The 23,029-nt window shown below is 39.7% G+C and overlaps 1 protein-coding gene across 3 annotated transcripts in view; it reads right to left on the reverse strand.

Annotated features, from left to right (window-relative positions):
- Positions 1-21,177, reverse strand: part of MYB (MYB proto-oncogene, transcription factor) — a 32,737-nt gene extending 11,560 nt beyond the window's left edge. Inside the window, exons 1-15 of one of the 3 annotated variants that reach the window (XM_034765603.1) lie at positions 20,982-21,177; positions 16,453-16,570; positions 14,881-14,952; positions 14,076-14,168; positions 13,403-13,623; positions 11,301-11,535; positions 10,282-10,362; positions 9,776-9,880; positions 8,229-8,486; positions 6,818-7,180; positions 5,137-5,279; positions 4,601-4,715; positions 4,387-4,512; positions 2,949-3,059; positions 2,171-2,278 (exon numbers count right to left, since the gene is read on the reverse strand). In XM_034765603.1, the coding sequence (XP_034621494.1) occupies positions 2,171-2,278; positions 2,949-3,059; positions 4,387-4,512; positions 4,601-4,715; positions 5,137-5,279; positions 6,818-7,180; positions 8,229-8,486; positions 9,776-9,880; positions 10,282-10,362; positions 11,301-11,535; positions 13,403-13,623; positions 14,076-14,168; positions 14,881-14,952; positions 16,453-16,570; positions 20,982-21,004 (2,172 nt within the window). In that variant the 5' untranslated portion in view covers positions 21,005-21,177. Of the gene's footprint in view, positions 1-2,170; positions 2,279-2,948; positions 3,060-4,386; positions 4,513-4,600; positions 4,716-5,136; positions 5,280-6,817; positions 7,181-8,228; positions 8,487-9,775; positions 9,881-10,281; positions 10,363-11,300; positions 11,536-13,402; positions 13,624-14,075; positions 14,169-14,880; positions 14,953-16,452; positions 16,732-20,981 lie in introns of those variants that run through there. The other 2 variants (XM_034765604.1, XM_034765602.1) reach the window with 2 other exon arrangements.
- Positions 21,178-23,029: the final 1,852 nt, after the last annotated feature.

Genomic DNA, 23,029 nt, shown 5'->3' on the forward strand with positions numbered 1-23,029 from the left:
TCTTTTGAAAGTGTTGTGCAGGTTTCCTATTTCATTTAGGCATTTTGGAAAATATCACCCTAGAACCTTAAAATTCAGTGGAGGTTTATTTTCCATAGAAGTGTTCGGGATTTAGCTAGACAATTCTCAGTAACGCAACCTGATCTTATACATATTGACTAGAACATGCTGAATTTTTTTTTTTTTTTTTTGACAGAATGCTTTTTCACCAGAAAATGCTCTTTTGTCTAAAGTGTTGATTGTCAAATTGGGGATGGGGATGCAATTCCAAAGGCGTGAGGGGGTTATCAGAGGTGTGGTGGCTGGCTGTCTGCAGCAGGGGGAGCAGGCAGGAAGTTCCCAGCGGTTGGGGACGGGAAGAGAAAGGGCAGTCCTGCCGTGCCCCAGCAGCAGCCTGCTGTTCTCCCCTTCCTCAGTTTCCTGGCCACTGTGGACGGACTGACTCCCTGTGTGCTCTTCCTATTGCTGCCCTGTCCTGTCCTGGATACCTGGCAGGCCACAGCCCCGCATATTTTAAATTCTCTGGAGCCTGCAGGAACAAGAGGCTCTGGGCAAGGAGGGTGAGGACCCTGGTCTGCTCCAGTCTGTGCTGCCACAGGCACCTCTAGAGATGAAGCCTGTTGGGGTCCTGCCACCACTCTGTACATGAGCTGCCCTCTGCCCTCAGTGAGTCAGTTTCTTCCCCGGACGGCCTATATGTGACTCCCATGGAGAAGGGGGGTGCAGCAAAAAAAATTTGGGAATCTCTGGTTCATACTGAAACTCTGCACTGGCATGTGTGGATTTTGAAGAAATTGGGTTTAGAAAAGAATATGGAAAAGCAGCATTCTGATACAGTGAAAATGTTTCATTTAATTGTTGGAATGGAACACTTTTTTCTTTTTGAAACAAATTTTCACTTAGGAATTTATATATATATATAAAACTCAGCTTCAAAACAAACTGTTTTGATTGGGCCAAAGCAAAAAATTTTCAAAAATTTGGTTCCATGGGAAATTTCTAAATTCTTTGTTTTCATTCCAATTTGGAAAGAAAACAAATTTAGAAACTGTGGAATTTCCTGCTAAATAGAAATTCTGGTTCTCACAGAGTTCTACTACTGACATTAACATATTATTAACGTTTGAAATGTAGAAACATGGACAGACTTATGATCTTTTAATGTACCTGCTTTATACACCATGGTTTGAGCAGATTAATCAAAGGCAGATTTTGCTACTTTGTTGAACTGTAATAAATAACCAACTTTCCTATTAATGCAAATTCAAAAGTAGATTGTTTATCTGTAAAACTATTCTTAATCTGTATTTATTAAAGTAAAGGTGATTCATAAAGGCTGAATCATGCTACTACTGGCTAGAGAGGGAGGGGAGGAGTATTAGTGGTATACTGTAGAACACATGCCTGAGAACTAGGAACTATGGGGTTCTAATCTCCACTCTAACAATGACACACTCTCTGGCACTGGGCAAATCACTTAAATATCTCTGCCTCATTTTTCCCCACTGTAAAAGAGAATAATGTTATTTAGCCCTCTACTTTACAAATGAACGCTGTGAAGGAAGATTAATTAGTCAGTATCTGTAAAGTGCTTTATTCTTGTTTTATTCAATTTCCTCACATTTTACTGTTGTTTTCTAGGGCCTGATTCAAAGGACACAGAGATCAGTGGGAAGGCTTCCCATGACCTAATTGGATCAGGCCCTATGTTGTTTCTTTTGAATGTTAAAAGGCTAAATTTATTTGTTAAAATTTGGCATAACATACATATGTAAACACCTAATGTATCTAGCCTTATTCGAATTACAGTAAAACATACAAACATTTAATACAGTCAAGAGAGACCGATACAAAAAGCTGGACAAAAGGCTTGTGGAGTTAAGAGGTTTTCAAGTGGTAGAGTTAAACATGCGTCTCTGGTATCCTCTTATTTTCAGCTAAGAAAGGACTAGCTTGACTGTGCCACTCTAGTACATTATATTGTATGGAGTACCACTGAATGGACAATTAGATACAGTGAGGCACAGATAAAGTGAGGCCTTCAGTTTGCTAAACCTTGGTCAATTAATCTTAACATATCACCTCTCTGCACCTGAAAACTTGTTAAATCATTCTGTAAGAGCTGTCTAGTATACATATAAAGAGATATTTATAGCTGAAGATCAATTACCTGCAACGGACTAGCCAATGGCCTGTTTCTAGGTACTGCAAATGTTTTGTGAATGCTTTCATCCTCTTCTGACACTGGCATCTTTAAAACGGAACTAGTAAGAAGATTCTAAACAAAAAAAGAAAAGGGAATATTTAGAGGAATTTTCATAACACTAAATTTAGAAAGACCACAAACAATATTTAAATGTTTTAAAAACAGACCCACCCCAGTTGCACACTGGATAATACTATGCCTTGTTGCATAGGGAGCTTGGGCCCTCTCATCCCTGAAGCTGGATTATAGAGCAGCATTATAAAGTGTAGAGTAAGGCCCTGATCCAGTAAAGCACTTAAGCATATGCTTTATTTTAAGCATGTGAGCAATCCTAATGAACTGAATAGAACTACTCAAAAGTTTAAAGCTAAGCACATGCTTTGCCAGAATGGGATCCAAGTGGAAATTCTTCTCTTTTACCAGTTCTACTCTGTGATTTAGTCACTTTTATATAGAGGTACAGCTCTCTTCTAAGTGGATGCCTTTTAAAAGACAGTCGGGAATGCCACAACTATATCTGAATGCCTGCAACAGGAGTCACAAAGGTCTAATTAACACCAGAATAGCCCCTTGTCTTTCACATATGTGTAGAATACACAAACACGCAGATGGCACTACATACATAATGAACCAATACTTTTCCTGTTAGGAAGTTCAAAAATAAATTGTTCTGTCTCTTTCCCTTAAGAATATTGGATTAAAAATGAAGAAAGAGTTCTAGAGTTTGGACACTTGTACGTACGGGCAAATCTTCCATAGTAGATGCATGTGTGAAGAGCTGAGTGTTCAGGTTTTCCCCTTCCCAGTGATTTGAGCAAAAGAAGTTTCCAGCTTTACCTGTTGGAGACTCTACCTGGAAGTAGAAAAGGTACCATGTGTCTAGCTCATCATGAGAATATTTACCCTTTAAGTTACTCAGCAACTGGACTGGTCTGCAGGGTCCAGGTATCCAAAGACACAATTTAGCTCTTTGTAGCAATTTTGCTCTTTACATCCAAAAATTCTTAAATATTCAATTAAAAAATAACGGATCTTTGAATATGTGCATTCAGATATTCACTAGTTCCACTTCCAGTTATTTATACAAGTTGCAATTCTTTTGTAAAAGTAGTGACAGAACATGTATTTTGGGGCTTCACATAAATGATAAATTAACGTAATGAGATATTTTCAAACCACCGGACTTCTAAGTCACTCTGTGTAGTTTGGTCCCCATTAGTTATTTTATATATTTCACCAATATTAGAAAAATTAGTCCAAATTTCTGGATAAATTTACCTTTATAAGATGCAAATAATGCACATTATAATAGCCTGAACCAACGCCCACTGGAATCATCAGAAAGACTTCCAATGAAGTCAATGGAAGATGACTTGGGTACTAATAGCTAAGGCTGCGTGTCTGTCATGGAGGTCACAGAAGTCACGGATTCCGTGACTCTGACCTCCATGACTTCTGCAGCGGCCGTTGCTAGCTCAGAGGTTGCCTGAGTAGCCTGAGTAGCAGTTTGCGTGTGGGAGGGGGCTCAGGGCTGGGGCAGGAGGTTGGTGCACGGGGGGGACGCTTACCTTGGAGGGGTCCCCAGCTCCCACAAGCATGTCTCCACAGCTAGGCAGAAGGGCCAGGGAGGCTCTGCCATGCCAGCAGACACCGCCCCCACAGCTCCAATTGTCTGCAATTCCTGGCCAATGGGAGCTGCGCCTGTGGAGTCAGCGCTTGTGGCAGGAGCCCCCCTGGCCGCCCCTCCTCCTAGGAGCTGCAAGGACACGGAGCTGGATAAGGAGCATGTGAGCTCCACCAATCCTGCCCTCCCCTTCCTCTCCCCAAGAACCAGTGGGGGTTCCAGGCCACCCCCCCCAGCACCCACAGTGCCCCCGAACCACACAGCCCCCCCCGACCCCAAGTTTTAGTTCAGGTTATATAGCAAAAGTCATGGACAGGTCACAGGCCGTGAATTTTTGTTTACTGCCTATGACCTGTCCACGACTTTTACAAAAAATACCCAGGACTAAAATGTAGTCTTACTAATATTATTAGTAGTAATTATTTAGCTCAGGCACTAAGATCCTGAAATTCACCTGGGAAAAAAAGGCACATATGTTTGATTGAAAATAACTTTGATAGAACCGTTTGCTGTGAAACTGATTTAGGTTGCCCCACGTAAAAGTTTTATGCCTTACCTCTTGTTTGATTTTCTTCACCAAAGGGATTCCACTTTCATGTAGCCCAGACACAACTCCAGATTCATCAGATTCTTGTTTGATAACATCGTGCAGGTCTTCTACAAGATGAGTTGGAGTTTGAGGCTGAAAGGAAAAAAAATGTATAGTTTATGTCGCAGGCAACCCCTTCACCCTAATATCAAAGTGACTTTTATCACCATTTCTTTCTTACCAGCATCTTCAAAGGGCCATATTTGATTTCTTGAGCTGCAAGTGCATTTTTGAATGGAGTAGGTGTTCTTGGAGAACTCTCCAATATTGACCTCTTGATGGCTGGAGTTCTGAAACTTTTAAAATGAGCGAGAGAAAAAATTTGTTAAAGAGAATGTGTTTGAGCATCTTTGTTCTGACCCTATAATTCAATGGAAAAGTGACCTATAGTTAAAGACTGATGGATTTTATTAAATATTATCTTGTGATAATGCCATGAGTTCACACTATGCTATTTTACTTTTACGGAGGAAGCACGTTTTAATAATTTAATGTAAAACAATAATCTAATAAATTGACTGTTTTATTTTATTTATTATTTTTCACTCTATAATGAAAAATACAAGTATTTTTCTAAACTAAAGAAAATCCAAATAAAATGCATCAACAAACAGGACTGTAACAAACAATCCAGCATTTTGTGCTGGCTGAGTCCTAAACTGGAAAAATAAACCCCAGTGAGTCTGAAAATACAATGTTAAAATAAAAAGGACTTACATATTGTTTTCCTTCTGAGGCTTAAAAGTTTGGTCTCTGTGAAGTGGTGTTGTAACAGACACTTTATGACCACAGAGTGGAGTGGAAGTTAAAGTAGGATTGTCCAGGTCCAGATTTTCATGGTTGGCTGAGGTGTTTAAGAACTGCAATTATGAAAAGAAAAAATAATATGAACACCTAGATGATGATTTTGCCTTTAAAAGTTAGTTTTGCTGAGCAAAAATGAAAAAAAAAATCTTTCTAGATAATTAAAAGATTATTTTTATTGACCCACATATAATTGTATGTGTGGTTATTAGTGTCTGATTAGAGGATAAGGGTGTTAACTCATGAGCAGTTGGTTGAGAGAATCATGAAGCAAAAATTAGCATTTCTAGTGCTAGAAGTATGAACAAAAATTACTTTCTGTTCCAATAAGAAGCATTTACCACTACTCACAGAGCTAAATCTTAAGAACTCTATTCAGTTTTTAATCAAATAAACTGCAAATGACTTCAGTCACCATTTGCCTAAGTAAGGCCTCAATAAAAATAGGAAAGGACTTCAGGAGTTGGCTCATAAAGCAAGGTGGTTTAATTCCATTAAGCTTTACGTAAGGTATTAGGCATGTTTTTAAATTAGTAAATAAAGTGTTTATTATAGGACACTGAACTCATTATCTCTCTGAAAATAGAGTACTCCATTTGCACAACACAAAATGAAAATTATAGCAAGCTATAAATGCACTGAATGTTCTGAAATGCAAGTATTGGACTGATTGAAAAGGATACAGTTGTATTATTTAGGTAAAAATTCTGCATTGGGAGTGTGTAGCCTTAACCTCATTTCCATCTCTAATGTTTATGATTCTATGAATTTAGTGGCATCATTTCTCTGTTAGTTAAAGTTTTGCCAAAATATATATAACCCATTAGGCCTACTTGTGACAAATTAAAAAGATGCACATACAAAAATATAGTACATCTCAAAATATGCACTTAGATCGATCAATAATTTACATTTAAATATACCTAAATGCAAATGTAGCAGACCTTTAGATAAATAAAATGCATTTTATAAACTCCAATAAATTATTTTTCTCTCTTTAAGAACCATCATAAAAGAAAACCAAGAAATCCACAAAGAAAAAAAAACATGCTGACAGTGGTACAGCTGTGAAACAAAGCAACAAATGACAGGAAATTCGAAATGGAGACCAAGATGATCTTCATACACAAATTTTCTCCTCATCCCTGTCCCACCCCACCCCAAGAATCATTTGAATTTTCTGGCTGTTGTCAGTTCGTCTCACAATCTGCATGTTATTTAAATAAACAGAGTTTGGGTTTTTCTGGGTCAGTGATTCACACTGTGTAAATGGACATAGATGGGAAAGCGTTACAATGAACAGAAATGTTAAACTCTGGTAGTTGGAGGAATTAAAAGCAAGAGAAAGCAAACAACCATCTTCCCCTTCGAAACCACCAGGAATTAGACACAATAAAAAAAGAGAATCAACAGTTAGCTTGCTGATCATCTAAGCTCAGTGGTGAAGACTAACAGCAGTAAGAAGATTCAAACATGGAGTGAAATCATCAAGTGCAACAGTAATTAGTCATATGTTCCAAAGGATTAGTTTCTAAACTGTTAATACTCTGGTGACTTGAGAATTAGTAACATCTGTGCAGAAGACTTGATCTACCTGCGAGGGAGAGAAGGGTAGGCTTTTGACAGGGGAGCGCTTAGGAGTTGAACTGCTGACGTCAGCAAATATGAAGGAGCTACTGTGGCCACTGGCTAAGTGGCTGGAATGCCCTCTCTTTTTGCGAAGAATGACCAACGGAGCTGTGCTGCATTTTGAGGCAGATAAGGACTTTGGTGAGTCAAGAGAACCCTGACTCAACATTATTTTGCTCAAGTTTGTGCTAGGGTGTCCTTCAGGTCTACACGCATTGGCCTCTCTTTGCTGAAGCTGTAAGACTTTGCCTGAGGGAGTTTTGCTAGGCGAAGTGTCTGCTTCTTCAAAGAATTCAAAACTGCTGAGATCACCCCATGATGAAGGATCCTGAAACAACGTGGGAGGCACGGAACTATAAGACAGTGTATAGTGCCACCTCATGAAAATACAGCATTACGATATGCCAGTAACAACAACAACAAAAAAGCCCTTCCCAATTTAATTCACTTTGACCCTAGTTTTTTGAGTAATATTATGAACACTTACTCATGTTTTTAATATATATATTGAGTATATTAACTGAATATTATTCCATTGGTACTGGAAACCAAATTCATGAAAGTAGCAATGAGTCAAGTGATGTTCTACCACTATTAGCTACATCAATGTAGAGATAATACCTTCGTATTATGGAAAAATATGTTAATCAGTCTCCAAATTAATCTCATCCTCTCTCTAACCAGCATGCTTCAAACTACATGCTGAATGAGTGTAGCAATGTTTGAAATGTGCACCCTAGTTGTTATAAATTAAGATGACACCTAACAACTCATTTCAACGTAATAGCTCTATTTCAACTGACATACCCAGAAATCACAGTGAACAAAGGCCAATGTTAAATGCAGTAAGCCACTCAGTATTAAATTAAGGTTTCCAGTTCTTTAAATATGCCATGCAAGCTTGTTAAGCTTTGAAAAGAGGCAGCTATTGATACTATGTCCCACAGCAAGGAAGAATTCCAGAAAAGCATATAGAAGCGTGCACAAATCATACATACGCCTACAGACTCCTGACACTTTTGTCATAATTGAATATCACTTATACCATTAAGCTGGTTTTGTTATCTCTAATTTGATTTTATTTTAAGAGAGAGTGTGTTATTAAGAGTCCATTTAAACTACTGAATTTTGTAGTTTGCCAAAAATTACTCCTCCCACACACACAAGGAGGAAAAAAAAAAGAAATCCACATATTATATAAGATTAAATCACTCTTTGGGACTTGATACAAACAACCATGTGTTACTTTAAAAATAAGTTTCAAATCTTGCATTTATGTTGTTCAGAAAATAGAAATAAATATTGGGAGCTCCCAGCTCCACTCCCCTTACACCCAGAACGCACGCAAATTCACCTGAACTGACAGTTCTACTTACGGAATCTATTAACTGAAGTGTTTCTGCAAATTCTAAGAGATTCTTAACATTATCCAGGATGTTGCTCTGATGAACGATCATGCACCTTGCAGGGGATGCGCTTTCTTCAGGTAAGCAACCATGATCCACTGGCGGAGATGGAGTACAATGGTGATGCTCCCCCAAACAGGAAACAGGTGCACTGTCGCCATTAGTTCTGGTATTGTCAGCAATTGTGGTGCTGTGCCAGCCTGGGTAGCTTGATGTGTGGTTCTGTGTCTAAGGGAAGAAGAAAAAAAAAGGAGGGAAAAAAGGCAGAAGGAACTTAGCAATGAAATTGCACAAGGTGTCAGATGCTGCTGGAGGAAAGATAAAAGTAGTTGCATCATCTTAAAAACTTACGCCTATGAAACAATTGTCAAGATGTTTCCTTTCATCAATGCAAGACCTTGTAATGGTACATTTTATTTATCTTGAAAGTACCTCATTATTTAGATCCAATATTAGGTATCATGGGCATATATATTGTATATCCAATAAATTCATACTACTATGTTACTTCAAAAGTCCCATAAAGAGTCTACAAATCTTTGGCTGTGTGAAGCAAGAATTGGCAAGGATTCCCTGCTTAACACTCAGCTCTGTAAGAGGCTAAAGGATTTAAGAGTTAGAGTTGCTTTTGTTTGCATATCTCATCTTCTTCTATCCCTGTCTAACACTACAGCTTACACCAATGCAATGAAGAGGCTGTCAAATCAACGTGGTTAGGAAAGCAGAAGAGCAAATTAACAGAAGTTTCTTTCCAGTGTGATCATGCAACAGAAGAAATTGCAAAACATTAACTAAAGTTAAAAGTGGCCAAACTAACACATCATGCACACAATCGTTTTATTATTAACCAGAAAAAATTACTCATAAAAGTATCTGCTGGCTATCACTTATGTTCTAGGATGATTTTGGTTTATTTGCTTTAACTATATTATTACATAGAATAAGCTACTTATCTATTTTACCACCTATGCATGACAAAATGTGAGAATTCAGTAATAGCCAGCACAGGTTGCACACATGCAGCTAAAGGTTCTAACATTATTCACAGAAAAGTAAAACAAATTATCAAACATGCACCAAGTCTGAAGTTTACAAAGTATGTAATACACAGCTGAAGTAAGGAATGCAACAGAGAGGAAAAATCTAATGAACAGGCACTACATTTTCATTACATGAACCATTGCACACTTTCAGAAACACACATCTCCAGTAATATCAGATCTGGTGGGATTTACTCTGTTAACTTTAGTGTTATCACCCTTGTGGTAAAATGTAGAGCCCAAACTTGCTCCCGCTGACTTTGCAAAAGTAAAAATACCTGCAAATTGTTTAGTACCATAACATACATAAATTTATAAAGCAAATGCATATTAAATATGTGCTATGTTTCATTCTTTTAAAACAGAAATATAGAGCCTTGATTAGTGTCAGAGCCAGAGGGGGAGTAAAAAGGTAAAAAGACAAGCACTGGGGTAAAGCTGCTATCCCTCCATCCAAGCACACAGTGACAGTCTTACTGGTAATGCCTGCTGCCCTTTCAGTTCATTCTCAGTCGACATTAGTAGCAACTCTAATTCCTTTATTCGTTTTTCTTTCTCAGGGTCTTCATCATTATAGTGTCTCTGCAATTAAGAGTTAAGGGAAAAGAAAAGATAAAGGTCTGATTGGATGTTGCAACTAAAATGCTTATGGCTTGCCGTCCTGTGGTATCACAGCCAAATTAGCCTCAGAGGTAAAACAAATGTCAATTGTGTTTTCCACTGTAAAAATCCCTATTGAATTTCAATACAGACATTGAAATAGAAAAAGTGAAAGACATTACACTAAATGTCAGCTAATGTGTTTCAAATTTACCTCAAAAGAACTGATTATTAGCTATGTCAGAACTCCCTCCCCTTCCCCATTTTCTCTCTCCATCACTCAGAATGTTAAAAATGTTTTTTCAAGGTAAGAAGTTTGCATTTTAACTTCCATATCAAATGTTTAACAAATTGACTCGTGAAATGATCTTTAAACTATCTACCTGAATAGCTGCAGCGGCTGGCTGAGGGACATTGACAATATTTACATGCAGTGCTACTGGATATGGGATTTGACCAGGGACCTACGCCAAAACACAAAAGACACTCAAAGTTATTAATTCCATTATGCAAGCTGCAGTGTGTGTTTGGGTTAAACTCAAGCACTACTCCTGCATCTTACACTGAACATTTAAAATCCATAAAACCCCTCTCTTCTAACTTGCAAGAAAACTGAGCTGCTTTTAACGAGTAAATACGACACTAAGCATTAGAGGAGGAAAGCCATTCAAATAAGAAGCACCCACCAGTTCTGAGAATGGATGAATAATTCAAAGAAAGTTATGCTTGTTAAATGTTTTTAAACTGAAGTGCAAATGGGAAGCAGATACATTTTATTACAATCTAAAACCCCACTGCAATCCATACACAATTGTGTTTAAAGGTAGCAACAATTTTCATATTAGTTATTACCATAAAAGGATTTGGATTAAAATACAGTAATAATTAACTACTACAGAACAAATACTGAAGTCAATGAGAGAGTCACATAAAAATGGACTCCAGAATCAGGCCCAAGTATAGTTGAATTTCAACAAGTGCAATACTCACCACCATAAGAAATGCTATATCATATGCATTATAGTTGATTAGTTTGTTTTAAAAATTAAGATGTTAGAATGCTGTAGCACAAATGTATGAAAGCAGATTTACCTATTTTAGGGTTGTGTATGCCCATTACTGTAGTATATGATACTCCAGTTCTGCAAAGAACTTGCTTAACTTTATGCATGTGAAGTCCCATTGACTTCAATGGAACATAAGCATGTTCTGAAGGTTAAGCACATGCTTAAAAGACTTGCGGAATCAGGGCCTGAGTGTCTAAGATCAGCATTCCTTATTTACCCTCATTCCTCCAGTCCATCCACTAAAGCGATAACAAAAACATCATTCTTCATCAATTTCAATGCAGATAGCTTAATCACAGATCTACATATTCAACAAAAAGTTTTCAGCAGCTTACATTTTGTGGCTCAGAGATGTGGTAATAGGAGTAGTCATTGTTAACTGGGGGTTGGGTGGCTGCTGGAAGCTGTGCAGAAGGTGGAGTGTGAGCAAATCCCATTAAGTGACTGTTTTTCTGAAAACTTGCGGCTAATGATGACTGGTTGGCTTTGGAAGATTCCTGAAGATAACCTTCCTGTTCAACCTTTCGACGCATTGTAGAATTCCAGTGGTTCTTGATAGCATTATCAGTTCTACAGAGGAACACATGCATATAAAGACTTTTTCATATAGAACTTTCAATTCAAATTCAGTGTCGTTGTAGCCATGTACGTCCCAAAATATTAGAGAGACAAGGAGGGTGAGGTAATATCTTTTATTGGATTAACTTCTTTGGTGAGAGAGACAAGCTTTTGAGCCACACAGAGTTCTGGACCTGAAGAAGAACTCTGTGTGGCTTGGAAGCTTGTCTCTCTCACCAAACAAGTTAATCCAATAAAAGATATTACCTCACCCACCTTGTCTCTATAATTCAAATTAAAGTTAGTTGACTGGAAACTGTTAGCATAGAGCATTTCTAAGAGTCCTCAATAAATTTGTTATAATTCAATGGTGCATGTAACACAGAAAGGTGTTCTACCCTCCGCCTCCTAACCCATACTTCTTAAGCACAGATTTTTAACAATTCCAAACACAGATCAGCTCTCTCAGGTCATTGCACTTTGAAATCAACTACCAGTGGGAATTTTCACCATAAGAATGTATGGGATAAGATGCAAGGATCTCTACTATGAACAGAGATTTACGGATCCAGTTCTGATGTTTCTCTTCAATTATATCTCACTGTGAGAAATTAATCACTTGAGGTCTACTTCATCTCCACTAGGTGAAGCAACTGGCATGTGGAGCAAAACCCACCTTTCAGGTTGCTTCATGCACCATTATTTTTTTGAAGCATTAACATTTCAATGGAATTTTGCTGCATTCTATTACTGTAAAAAGAAAGTGCAGGAACCAGCAGTGAAACAGTTAACCTCCAAGCGAATTTCATAACTGGGCAACTGAACAGTTATTAGGGAAAGGTTTTTTTTTAATTTCAGAAAACAAACTGTTTCAAGTATTCAATTGTGTGATTAGACAAAAACTATGAGAACTGTACTGTATTATTAAAATCGGTTTTGGGGTAACTCAAATATAACTCCTCTGTCTGAAAGCCTTTACTTCAACATCACCCAGTGTTATTAACTGTGGGTGTCTGTGGTACAAGGAAGGCTGCAATAAGATTGTAATGCTCTCCAAATGACAAGCCTATCTGTGGTTCTTCTCTCCAGCCAAAAAAGGCCATCACAGTTGTATTTTGGAGATGTTTTACCAACTACTGGAGTCTAGAGGGAAAAAATGTTGCTTGTTTATTTTGTATATTTGACAGCACTTTGTGTTTGGGCACTTTCACTGTTACCCCTGCAAAGTCAGTAAGACCCCAACCCTGCACACTTACAGATGAGTAGTCCCATTGAAGCCAACAGAACAACTCATATGAATAAAGGTACTCATTCTACATAAGGATTTTCAGGATTGCAGTTTTAGTTAGTCAGTTTCCCTTAGTTTGTATTTGGATCATTCAGATAGCAATAGAGAAGAGTAAAACTCTCTAAAATATGGGGAAAATATTAATGTAAAGCCATCAAAACTGTCTGGGGCACCGGGCCAGGTATAGCTTGTGAAACAACTTTTAATTCATTGTTAAAAATACTGACTGGATTTCAGTTGACTGTGTCCCCTTAGCTGAATATAAACTTAGTTTCACTTGTAGAGTCTGATCTTGCACCATTAAGTCAACAGAAGTTTTGACAAATACTCTAACACAAACAAGATTAGACCCACACTTAGGAAAGCCCTGATGATTTGCTATGGTTACTGTTTCTTCATCCAGTGGCAAATACTTTAAAAAATATTTCTCCATATACCTGGTCCCATTTAGATCAATGGCACTAGGATTTGGCTCAAAACATTTTGGTTTATAACATGCAATTCTTTCAGTGTACTAAGATGACATCTGAAACAGACTGCTCAGACTCAAAACCTTCTTTTCCCTATTTAAGGGCTACTATATGTCATTACCGTCCAGGCAGCAACTTTGCAATTTCTGCCCATCTGTTTCCCAGCCTCTTGTGTGCCTGGTAAATAATTCTATCTTCTTCTTCAGTCCAGGAGGTTTTCTTTACTTCTGGATTCAAATGGTTGTGCCACCTCTCCCTGCATTGTTTTCCAATCCTCCCCTTCAAGTGCTTAGCAATAACAGACCAGCGCTTTGGGCCATATTTTTGCACAAGTTCTATCACCTTCAAAGAAACACACAAGAACCGCCCATATTTTAGTGTTACATAATGAATTAGTGCAATCATTCTGTGATGCTGCAATATTTTCAATGAAGTTTCTCAAAACCGCTGTAGTAGAGCAGATGTGTAGGCACTGCTTCGTATTTTCTATTTATATATTTACCCAAAAGGAAAAGGCTTTGGTAATATCAAAGGCATTTCTAGCGTACATTTAGATTTGCAGCATTAAAGTATTAATTATTTGATTTGTGTAGAGCACTTTGAAACTGTACCAGGAAGCACTATATAAATGCTAAGTATTAATATTATTGGGACCAGTCTTCAAATCCTTCCTCAGGCAGTACTACCACTGAAGTCATTGAAGTCTAGATGAGTTTTATCTCAGTTATGACTGCAGTATTGGGCCTATCATTAAGTATTATTTAAAATATGAGGCTGAAGGAAAAGTTGATTACCCGCTGATCTTCTTCTTTAGTCCATGGACCTTTGATAAGTTCAGGATTTAGTACTTTCTGCCATCGATGCTGGCACTGCACATCTGTCCGATTCTAATTGCACATAACATATACAAATGAATCACTTCTCAAATATGAAAGAATTGCAATATTTATTTCTAGGTGCACTTGCTCCCCAAACAGACCCTCTATGTATCTCATACTATTAATACAATGAAGCTATATGGGAATGACTGAGACAAGCTTGAAATGAAGGTCCTCAGCAATCAATGGCTGGTAAGTACTCTGCACATTAAACTAGAAAAGCATCTTTTCCATAATTGTCACTGTATCATGGTAACTAAACAAACTTATCCTTTAACATCTATTAAAGATAGTTTTAAAGAATAAGTGTTATGTTATCTGTAGAATTTGAACAACAGTAAGAGATCACAAAAGAGATCTCATATTTTATAAGTAGCATTTACTATTGATGAAAGCTAGGTTTTTTTTCTGTACTAAGACATTTTTGTTTCACTCACAGGTCAACCATCTGTTCTATAACAAATCCCTCAAAAAGTCTTTTTACATTTCCCCTCCCCCATCTGAGATGAGTACTGAGAAATAAAATTGAGCATAAAAGTTAAGAAATGCAGCTATAATACAGTAAGATGCCTTAGTGAATATCTTAAGTTCCAGTTTGTGGGGGGCTTCAGATCACATGAAAACGTAGTTAAGAAATAACCTCTCCCCTGTCCCTTACTTGAAAATGGGTGATAAAGAGTTGTCATCTCTACAAACGAAAACAGAAACAATGCCCACTTACAGGAAGGAAATTGGCAATAACTTTCCAGTCTTCTGTACCATTCTGTTCCACGAGTTTCTTTAGTTTTTCATCCTAGTTTTTCATAAAGACAACATCATCAATGCTCCAATCACTTAGTGTTGCAACTACAATATATCAGCCAAGCTAAGGTAAAAAAAGAAAATACTCCACGTTGCTGAATTTTTATGGATCCACTTCTTTCAGGAATCCAGTACTGACATAAAAGAGAAGTCTCTGGCCTGATTATGCTTTTTTTCTTGCCAAATACACCTCCTCATTCAGCAGATATTTTTTCTTTGGTTATGGGCAGGAACTTAAATATATTTTCTGGGCTTCTGGACTATGCAAATTATGCTGATCTGCATTTTACCAGCTAAGGCAATTTAAATTATTATTTTTGGGCTGGTATTTTCAAAGAAGTCTAAAGGAGTTAGATGTCCAATGTCCATTGAAATTCAATAGGATACAGGTTGCATACCCCCTTAGGCTGTTTTCAAAAAGCTTTAAAGATTTTAAGGGCAATGTTCATCACAATACTGCATAAGATTCTATACTGAATGCATAACATAAGTAATCCGCCATATTTACTGCTGGTGTAAATGGGCAAAACTCCTAAATGGGTGAAACTCCATTTACTTCAAAGGAGTTTTGAATATTTTTATCAGAAGAGAATTTGGCCCAATATCCTAAAAGGAAAGTCCAGTAATGTAGGCCCTAAAGATCAAAAACAGCCCGTTCAAAATACCAAGAAGGACAAAGGTGCTGTAATACCAATTCAAGCTTTTAAAAAACCTTACATGAAGTGGCCTGCTAATGTTTAAAGATCAGTATGAATCACTGGTGTTGAACAAGCCCAAATATCATTCAAATAATTGAATTAACACATTTCACACAAAAATTAAACCATTGTAAATGACCATGGATTATCCACCTCTGTAAATGAACTTTTTATTACTATAATTTGCACAGAAAATAAACACAAGAGCACTAAAAGCTACCAAAGCATACTCTCTTATATTCAGTCTTTCAAAAGGGGAAAACATCTTTAATGTCAGTTTGTAGTACAGAATAGATGTTTCTTACAGATTTTAGTTACGGGCCCCGTGGAATCACAACTCCATTATTAAAACACAAACTTCAGATGATCCACTTATTTGTAATAAGAGTGCAGAAGTTTGCACCATAGTTGTTTGCTGCTGTTAAGATACTGAATAGACGTCATTTCTCACATAGCAACCATTTTCAAACAAAAGAGCCAGCAGTAACAATCAAACATTGCTACAGGTAATTTTAAAATTGTCATATCCTGACAACTTAATACAGTAGTTTGAACACCTGTCCTATATAACAGTCTTGCTGGAGTCAAGGATCAGTATTTAAACTGTTTGTTTTTTAAAAAACAACAACTCTCAAAGTTGCATCTAATTATGTATATAGCAAAATTCTGCCCTCATACATATGCATGAAATTCACACTGAACTTGATATCTAATGAAATTTGCATCTGATAGAAGAATTTGACCCATTTTCTCTCTCTTTTTAACCCAAACGTAGTAAGTGACCCTTTATTTACCTCTTCACGGGTCCACCTGGTTTTTCCTAAATGACGTTTTCCAGCCTTAGGAAGCAGACCATCGTAGTCATGATCATACATCTCAACATCTTCATCGTCATCATCACTACTATATATACTACAAAAAGAAACAGGAGGCGACTTAGAGTGGAACATGAAGACTTACGTTACTGAATTACAAAATATATGAAAAACAACAATCTTTACAAAGGTTATACAGATAAAAGTTTGAAAACTTGCACAACAAGATTTTGTTCTGCATTCTGTTCTACTATTCTGAACAGGTTCTGCTGTTTTTGGTATCCACAGATACAAGCAAAGGGCTGGCAACCTTCTTATTACTGTACATGTTTAGACCTGCTCAGACTGTTAGATCAGTGGCAACTTACACACTTGGCAGCCTTTCAACCAATGAAAGTTTCAAATTAAAATACAATGTTTAGGACAATAAAGAGAACAAGAGGCTATGTCCTCTACACAAGTGCATATGCAAAATCTTTAACTTGTGCTACATATTTTGAAGAGTGCTTAATGTTTTTATATATTTGATGAAGTAGCTGGTTACACAATTCCCAAATGGTATTTTATGTACAAATATAAAAATAGTAAAATTATTCAATAATATACTTAGTCATCATTTTGGGATTAGAAAACCAAAAATATTGAAGGGCACAGGTTTTTCAAAACTAATTAAAATAAAGGCCATCAAGTGATCACACTATTTTGTAAATAAACTCTTATCAAATATGTCACAGTTCATGGTCGAGTATAGACAAAGCTGAAGACAAGTACAATATAAGATCTCCATAGTAACCACATGAATGATCAAGTCTCCTTATACTGAGTATTTTGCTAACTTTACTACCTCTATCCCATTTCTAAATACTTCATACTGTTTTTGAAATACTCCAGTCCTCACCTAATTCATGACTAAGGGATTTCCCCAGAGGCTATCTATGGGTAAAAAGGAATCTATTACTGTTTTTACAAACAGCATTCACCCTATCCCGCTAGCTAAAATTGAAATGTTTTGCAATAGGAGTTGTCTTTCTGTTGGGTATAAAGTATTATTTCCAACTTTAAGATACAAACATCACTTTTGAAACTTCAAAGAGATGACATCTACAGTACTACAGAAAAAACAATGTAGTATTTGACTAATGATCATGATATATGGAAAAATCTTTAGATAAAATTTTAAAAACCTTTTTTTGATAAACAGCCATATTAATAAGTCCACATTAACAACACTTCAATTAAAGATGGATCAGACACTATTCCTCCTGTTAACCTTGTTTTTCAGAGACTTTTTTTGGGGGGGGCGCAGGGGGCATTAAGCTGAAGTTCAATGTACAGGTTGCTAGACATGATGCAAGTACTACCAAACGTCAAGCAATCAAAAAGCTTAAAAGAAAGTATATTAGGTTAAAATAACATTAAGTCTTCAGCCTGGTCTTCTGGCACATGTTGTATATCAAGGAAAATCGCTATTTAAGAGGTTTTTCAGTATCTGCAGTGATGCATGTGGCCTATTTGACAGCAAGTCCCAAATGGCTAACAAACTGACAAAACAAGTCTCCTAATTCCATTCTTAATTTACTACCACTCTACCTAGGTAAGGTGGCACATGTGACTAGATCAGGGTTCTCAAAGTAGGGGTCGTGACCTCTCAGGAGCTTGCGAGGTTATTACATGGGGAGTAGCCTGAGCTGCCAGCCTCCATCCCAATCCCCACTTCACCTCCAGCATTTATAATAGTGTTAAATATTTTAAAAAGTGTTTTTAATTTAGAAGGAGGGGTCGCATTCAGAGGCTTGCTGTGTGAAAGGGGTCACCAGTACAAAAGTCTGAGAACCACTGGACTAGATAGTTCACTCACAAAGACATGTAGAATATTTAGGAATAGCTAGGTACTTCAACTCAACTCAATCCTTCAACTCAAAAGAGTAGTTATTCACAGTAGTAGTCTCACTGACTACAGTAGGACTACTTACATGAGTAAAGGTTGCAGGGTCCTATTTCTTTGCTTTTATTTTTTTTTAAAGTTAGGTTTTCTTTTCTAAGTGACACATGGAGACAATTGTGTGACTGCTTTTAATGTTAAAAGAAGTTTTGTAGCTAAATACCCGTGTATCATTTTGAAAATTGGTGGTCACTGATATGGAAAGTACCAGGTACAGCCAGCAGGGTGATATCTCCAGTGCTGCCAAATGTTCCAGGTACATCAATGGACATGGCACATGTGAAACTGGAGTAGAAGATTAGTGATGAAAAGGTTAACATTATTTTATTGTAATGTTTATAATCTAAATTATTTCCTTACCTAGGAAGGACTTTATTGTGGCATACAGAATGAGTAACTCCCATTCTGTGTCCCCTGTGGCAGGAAAATTCGGCCTGGGGGGCGGGGTTATAGGATGATCTGCACCATATTTAACAAATCTGGTTTCTAGCATATACCTGAAACATTTTTTAAAATATCTGCCTGAACACAATCTGGCCCCAACAACAAATGCACTTGCTAATTACCAGTGGAGTGGACTAAGTGAAAGGGTTAATGATGCCCCACATGCTAGTTTTCAGTGCTTTTAATACTCTACATTTTTGTCAAGGAAACCAAATTGTGCAATGATAAAAAAGGGGGTGGGGGTGGAGAGGAAATGACTTGCTACTGTGATTGAAGAAACTGGGCACAAACAACCGAGGGGAATCCACTTTCGTTGTTTTGACTAATCCACCTTGCCGACATCTCCTTTCAGAGCACTTCACGGAGCTGTAATCTAGCGCGTCCCTTCTCGCACCAGTACATCCCCTTCGTAACCAGAGGGAAAGTATCTGGCGCTCCGCGAGCACGAACCACCACCACTCGTGCTAGGAAGGACCATTCTGAAAGCTGCTAAGCAGCTCCACTTTCCTCCCGGCTCGCCCGCTCATTCAGTTCCTGTAAAGAGCAACTGACCCTTTCGTTTTGCAGGCCTGGCTTCCTCCACCACTCCTGATACGCTCATTCCGCCACTCTGCAAAGTCAAAATAAAATACAGACTACCCACTAGGCTCTCACCCCCCAGCACTACCACCTCCCATTTCGCCTCAAGAGGGAGGCGCAAGCGAGGCGGAGACACATGCACGGTGACTGTGTGTCTGTCTCTCTGGAAGGACAGGATGAGTCATTCATAGCCTGTCCGTCCTAGTAACACACTCGCTCTCTCATATTCAAGTAACAACCTAGTTTGCACCGAACCCCCACCCCGAGCCTCCTTCTAGATTTCACACGCTGGGCAATTTAAAACCCCTTTTTTAAGCCAGCGATCGGTCACAAGAGGGAAAAACTGCGGGGGAAGGGGATTTGCTTTTCTGTCGCAAGCCGTGGGGGGGCTGGACAGAAAGGAGAAAGACTCTCCACGTGTCCGACCGCCAGTCCAGAGATAATTAGAAAACAATCCTCCTGCACTGTGTGTGTCTGTAACAGCAGCAACCACGAGGCGCTCAGACCTCTCCCTTCCAGTTCGCAGCACGCCACCCGCCAGAGGGAAGGGAGCAGCAGGGAGCAGTAACCCCCCCCCCCCCCCCCGCCACCACAACACAGCTCGGGGTCTGCTGTCCCCTGCCCTTGTCCCGTGCAATAGCCCATTCCCCAAGAGGAGGAAAACAGCAACGGGAGCAGCCACATGACAGCTGCTGCCAAACGCCCCTCTCTCCTTCTTCTCTCCCCACCCCACCCCCCTCCTGCCAAAGTCTAAGAGTTGCTCTCATCGCGCTGCTGAAAAGCTTGCTCGGGCTCCGACATGTGCGGAGCGGCGTGTGCATTACAAATAAAAGCCTTGCAGGGCATAATTATAAACCGAGAGATGAGCGGGGCAGAGTTGGAGTCATTAAAAGAAAGACTCTGCAACTGAAAAAAAAAAAAGGGTTTGCTCCCTCCCCAGCACCTCCTTTTCACGCCGCCTGTCTGCCACCCACCTGACATCCCACCTCCACAAAGAATGAATGAAACGGGAATGAACTACCTGCAGCCACTAAACAAGTCCGACATTTTTGGGCTTACATCTGCCATCTGCTTAGCTCCTCCAGCCCAAACAGACCGCAGAGCAGCTCGGCACAGATCGCTGAAGGCAACAAGTCCAAGTGGGAATCCTGCCCCCCCCCCCCCCGTTCCCCTCTCTTTCTAATTTGTAGCCACGCGCGCCATGCATGGTCCTAGGAAATTTCTGTCTGAGCAACTTGCAAAATGCATTGCAAATTGCAATCTTCCCAACATCTTAAGTCCTTTTTTTGGGAGGGGAGGAAGTGGGGGTGGTAGAGAAGGGAGTACGGGGGGATTCCTAATATGCTATTCATTTGGTCTTGCAGGGTCTGTTTAGGTTTCCCTCTCCCCTTCCCCGGGCAGAGACTGACAGGCGTGGGGAGGATCTGGCAAACCACTCCTGCAAAAACTAACAAAAAAATAATAATAACCCAAATAAACCTCTCCATCCGTAGGCTATTAAACATACACACACACAAATGCTTTAATGCTGCAAAGAATTTACCTGTGCCTGGGTCTCCTGGCCATCCTGGGACTAGCCACTGGGGGAGGAAGGGGGGACCTGTGCTGGCTGAAGTGCTTTGCTTTCTGTGCTGCTTAAAAGTGCTCCACCGCCGCACAGTGAAGTTTTCAGGAGCAGCAGTAGGAGGAGGAGGAGGAGGAAACAGGTTGAGATTAAAGAGTAAACTCTGTAAACAGAGATGCCATCAAACAAAGGGCTTTTTGGACACTCCCACTCCCGCCAAATCTGGCGCCCCTGCGATGTGCGCAAGCGCCTCTCTGAGCACGCCTCTCAGCGCTGCTGGGGTTTTATTGCAGTGCCCGCGGTCCCCGGCTGGCTGAGAAGCGGCTTCCAGCCGTGCCGCCTCTCCCTCTCCCTCTGCGTGGCTGGGAGCCCGCGCGACGGCGGCGGCCAGGAGCGGGGCAAGGGGGAGGGAGCGCGGCAGTAGGAGAGGCGCCTTTTGCTGCACAATCCCCGCTCAGCAGCATCAAGTGCCCATGACTCCCCCCCCCAAGTCGTCCCTGGGCAGCAGAGCTAAGAGGGGCCGCTCTCAGCCCCCGCTGCCCCGCGCCAGCTCTCCGGGGGGTTGATGCGAAAGAACTGTGTAGTAATTAAACAACCCCCACACTAGAGGAGGGAGGACTTGAGCTGGGTGCATTTCAGAGCAAGGCGCACAGCCCCAATGGTGTGACATGTCCCTCAGCCGAATGGCCACAGCCTGAGAGGAGCCCCCTCTGGGGTGCGTCCCTGGCACGCGGGTGCGAGGGACAGGGGGTCCAGCTGTGGGTGGGGTGCGGGGGTCCTGCTTCTGCAAGCCTGTGTGGGATGTGGTGGGTCTGAATCTGCCTGCGTGGCGGTGGAGTAGGATTGGCTGGATAGAGCTCTGTGTGTGTGTGTATCATTATGTGTATGTGTGAGTCTATGTGTGGTGTGTGACTCTGACTCTGGGTTACTCTGAGCTGTGTGTGAGTAGTTCATTCAGTGGAAGGGGGAAATGTCCCCGGCTCAAAGTGCACCTGTTTCTTGTTTGCTTGTTTAGCTTTAGTTTGCTCTGGTTCAAAAGGGTTTACATTGAAAAACCAAAACGAAGGGAGTGAAGCCCAGTAGTTTGTAAGGGACGAACCATTGTTTGTTTGGGTTTGTGTTGCTGCTGGTGTAGGAGGCTGATTTTTGCTGGAGTTTGTCATGCAGTCCCGCTGGGGATTTTTACTCTCGTTCCTCTTGCTGCTGCCGGGACCTGGACTGTGCCTGTTGCTGCAGCTTGCCTTCCCCCTTTTAGCAGAGGTAGTGGGTGTCCGATGAGCTCCAGAAAACTTTTTTTTTTGATACATAAATGAGTCACAATTTGAAAATGGTGAAACATGCAAAGTTCCCAGGCTACTCTGCAAGTTACAACTCAGACACCTGTGGTGTTCCTCAGTTTATGGACCCTGCCACGAAAGGCTTAGTTTATGAATGAACGTTTCTTGCCTTCATTCCGTCTGGGGGACAATGGAGCCATAAGCACCCTGAGCACTTTCAGTTTTATGGACTCTAAAGTGTCAGGCTATTTTTAAAGAACAAGACCACAAAAGATCCACATTCTAAGATGTGCACTTTAAAATTACCCAGGCAAATCATCAGAAGGATACTCAGACTGAAAGCGCACCCAAAAGAATGACAATTTATGAGTTCTCGGTGGTGTTGTTCCTCTCTGAATCTAACCGTGCACTCTTCAAAACCTTCCAAACTTGCTGAGCCAGAGGCCTGAGCTCACGTCACTCCAAGTTCTTTAGGGCTTTTTAGAAGTGGAAGACTTCTTTCAAGATAGTCGTGAATAAAATGCAAAGTGTAAAGCATATAACACAGTCATTCATAATAAACAGCCACATACTGTAGCCCTTGCAGTTATGTAGACTTTTTAATTGGAGCAGTTAACACACTAGTGACTGCAACATTTTATGTTTACATACATGCCTGTTTAATTCTGTATATATTTCATAATATAATTTGTCTTAATATCTGTGTGTGAATTGTCTGTCAGGGGCACTCCCTAGATTGTTAGGAGTCAG

This window comes from Trachemys scripta, chromosome 3 (assembly GCF_013100865.1).
Source record: "Trachemys scripta elegans isolate TJP31775 chromosome 3, CAS_Tse_1.0, whole genome shotgun sequence".
In the NCBI taxonomy this organism is placed as follows: Eukaryota; Metazoa; Chordata; order Testudines; family Emydidae; genus Trachemys; species Trachemys scripta.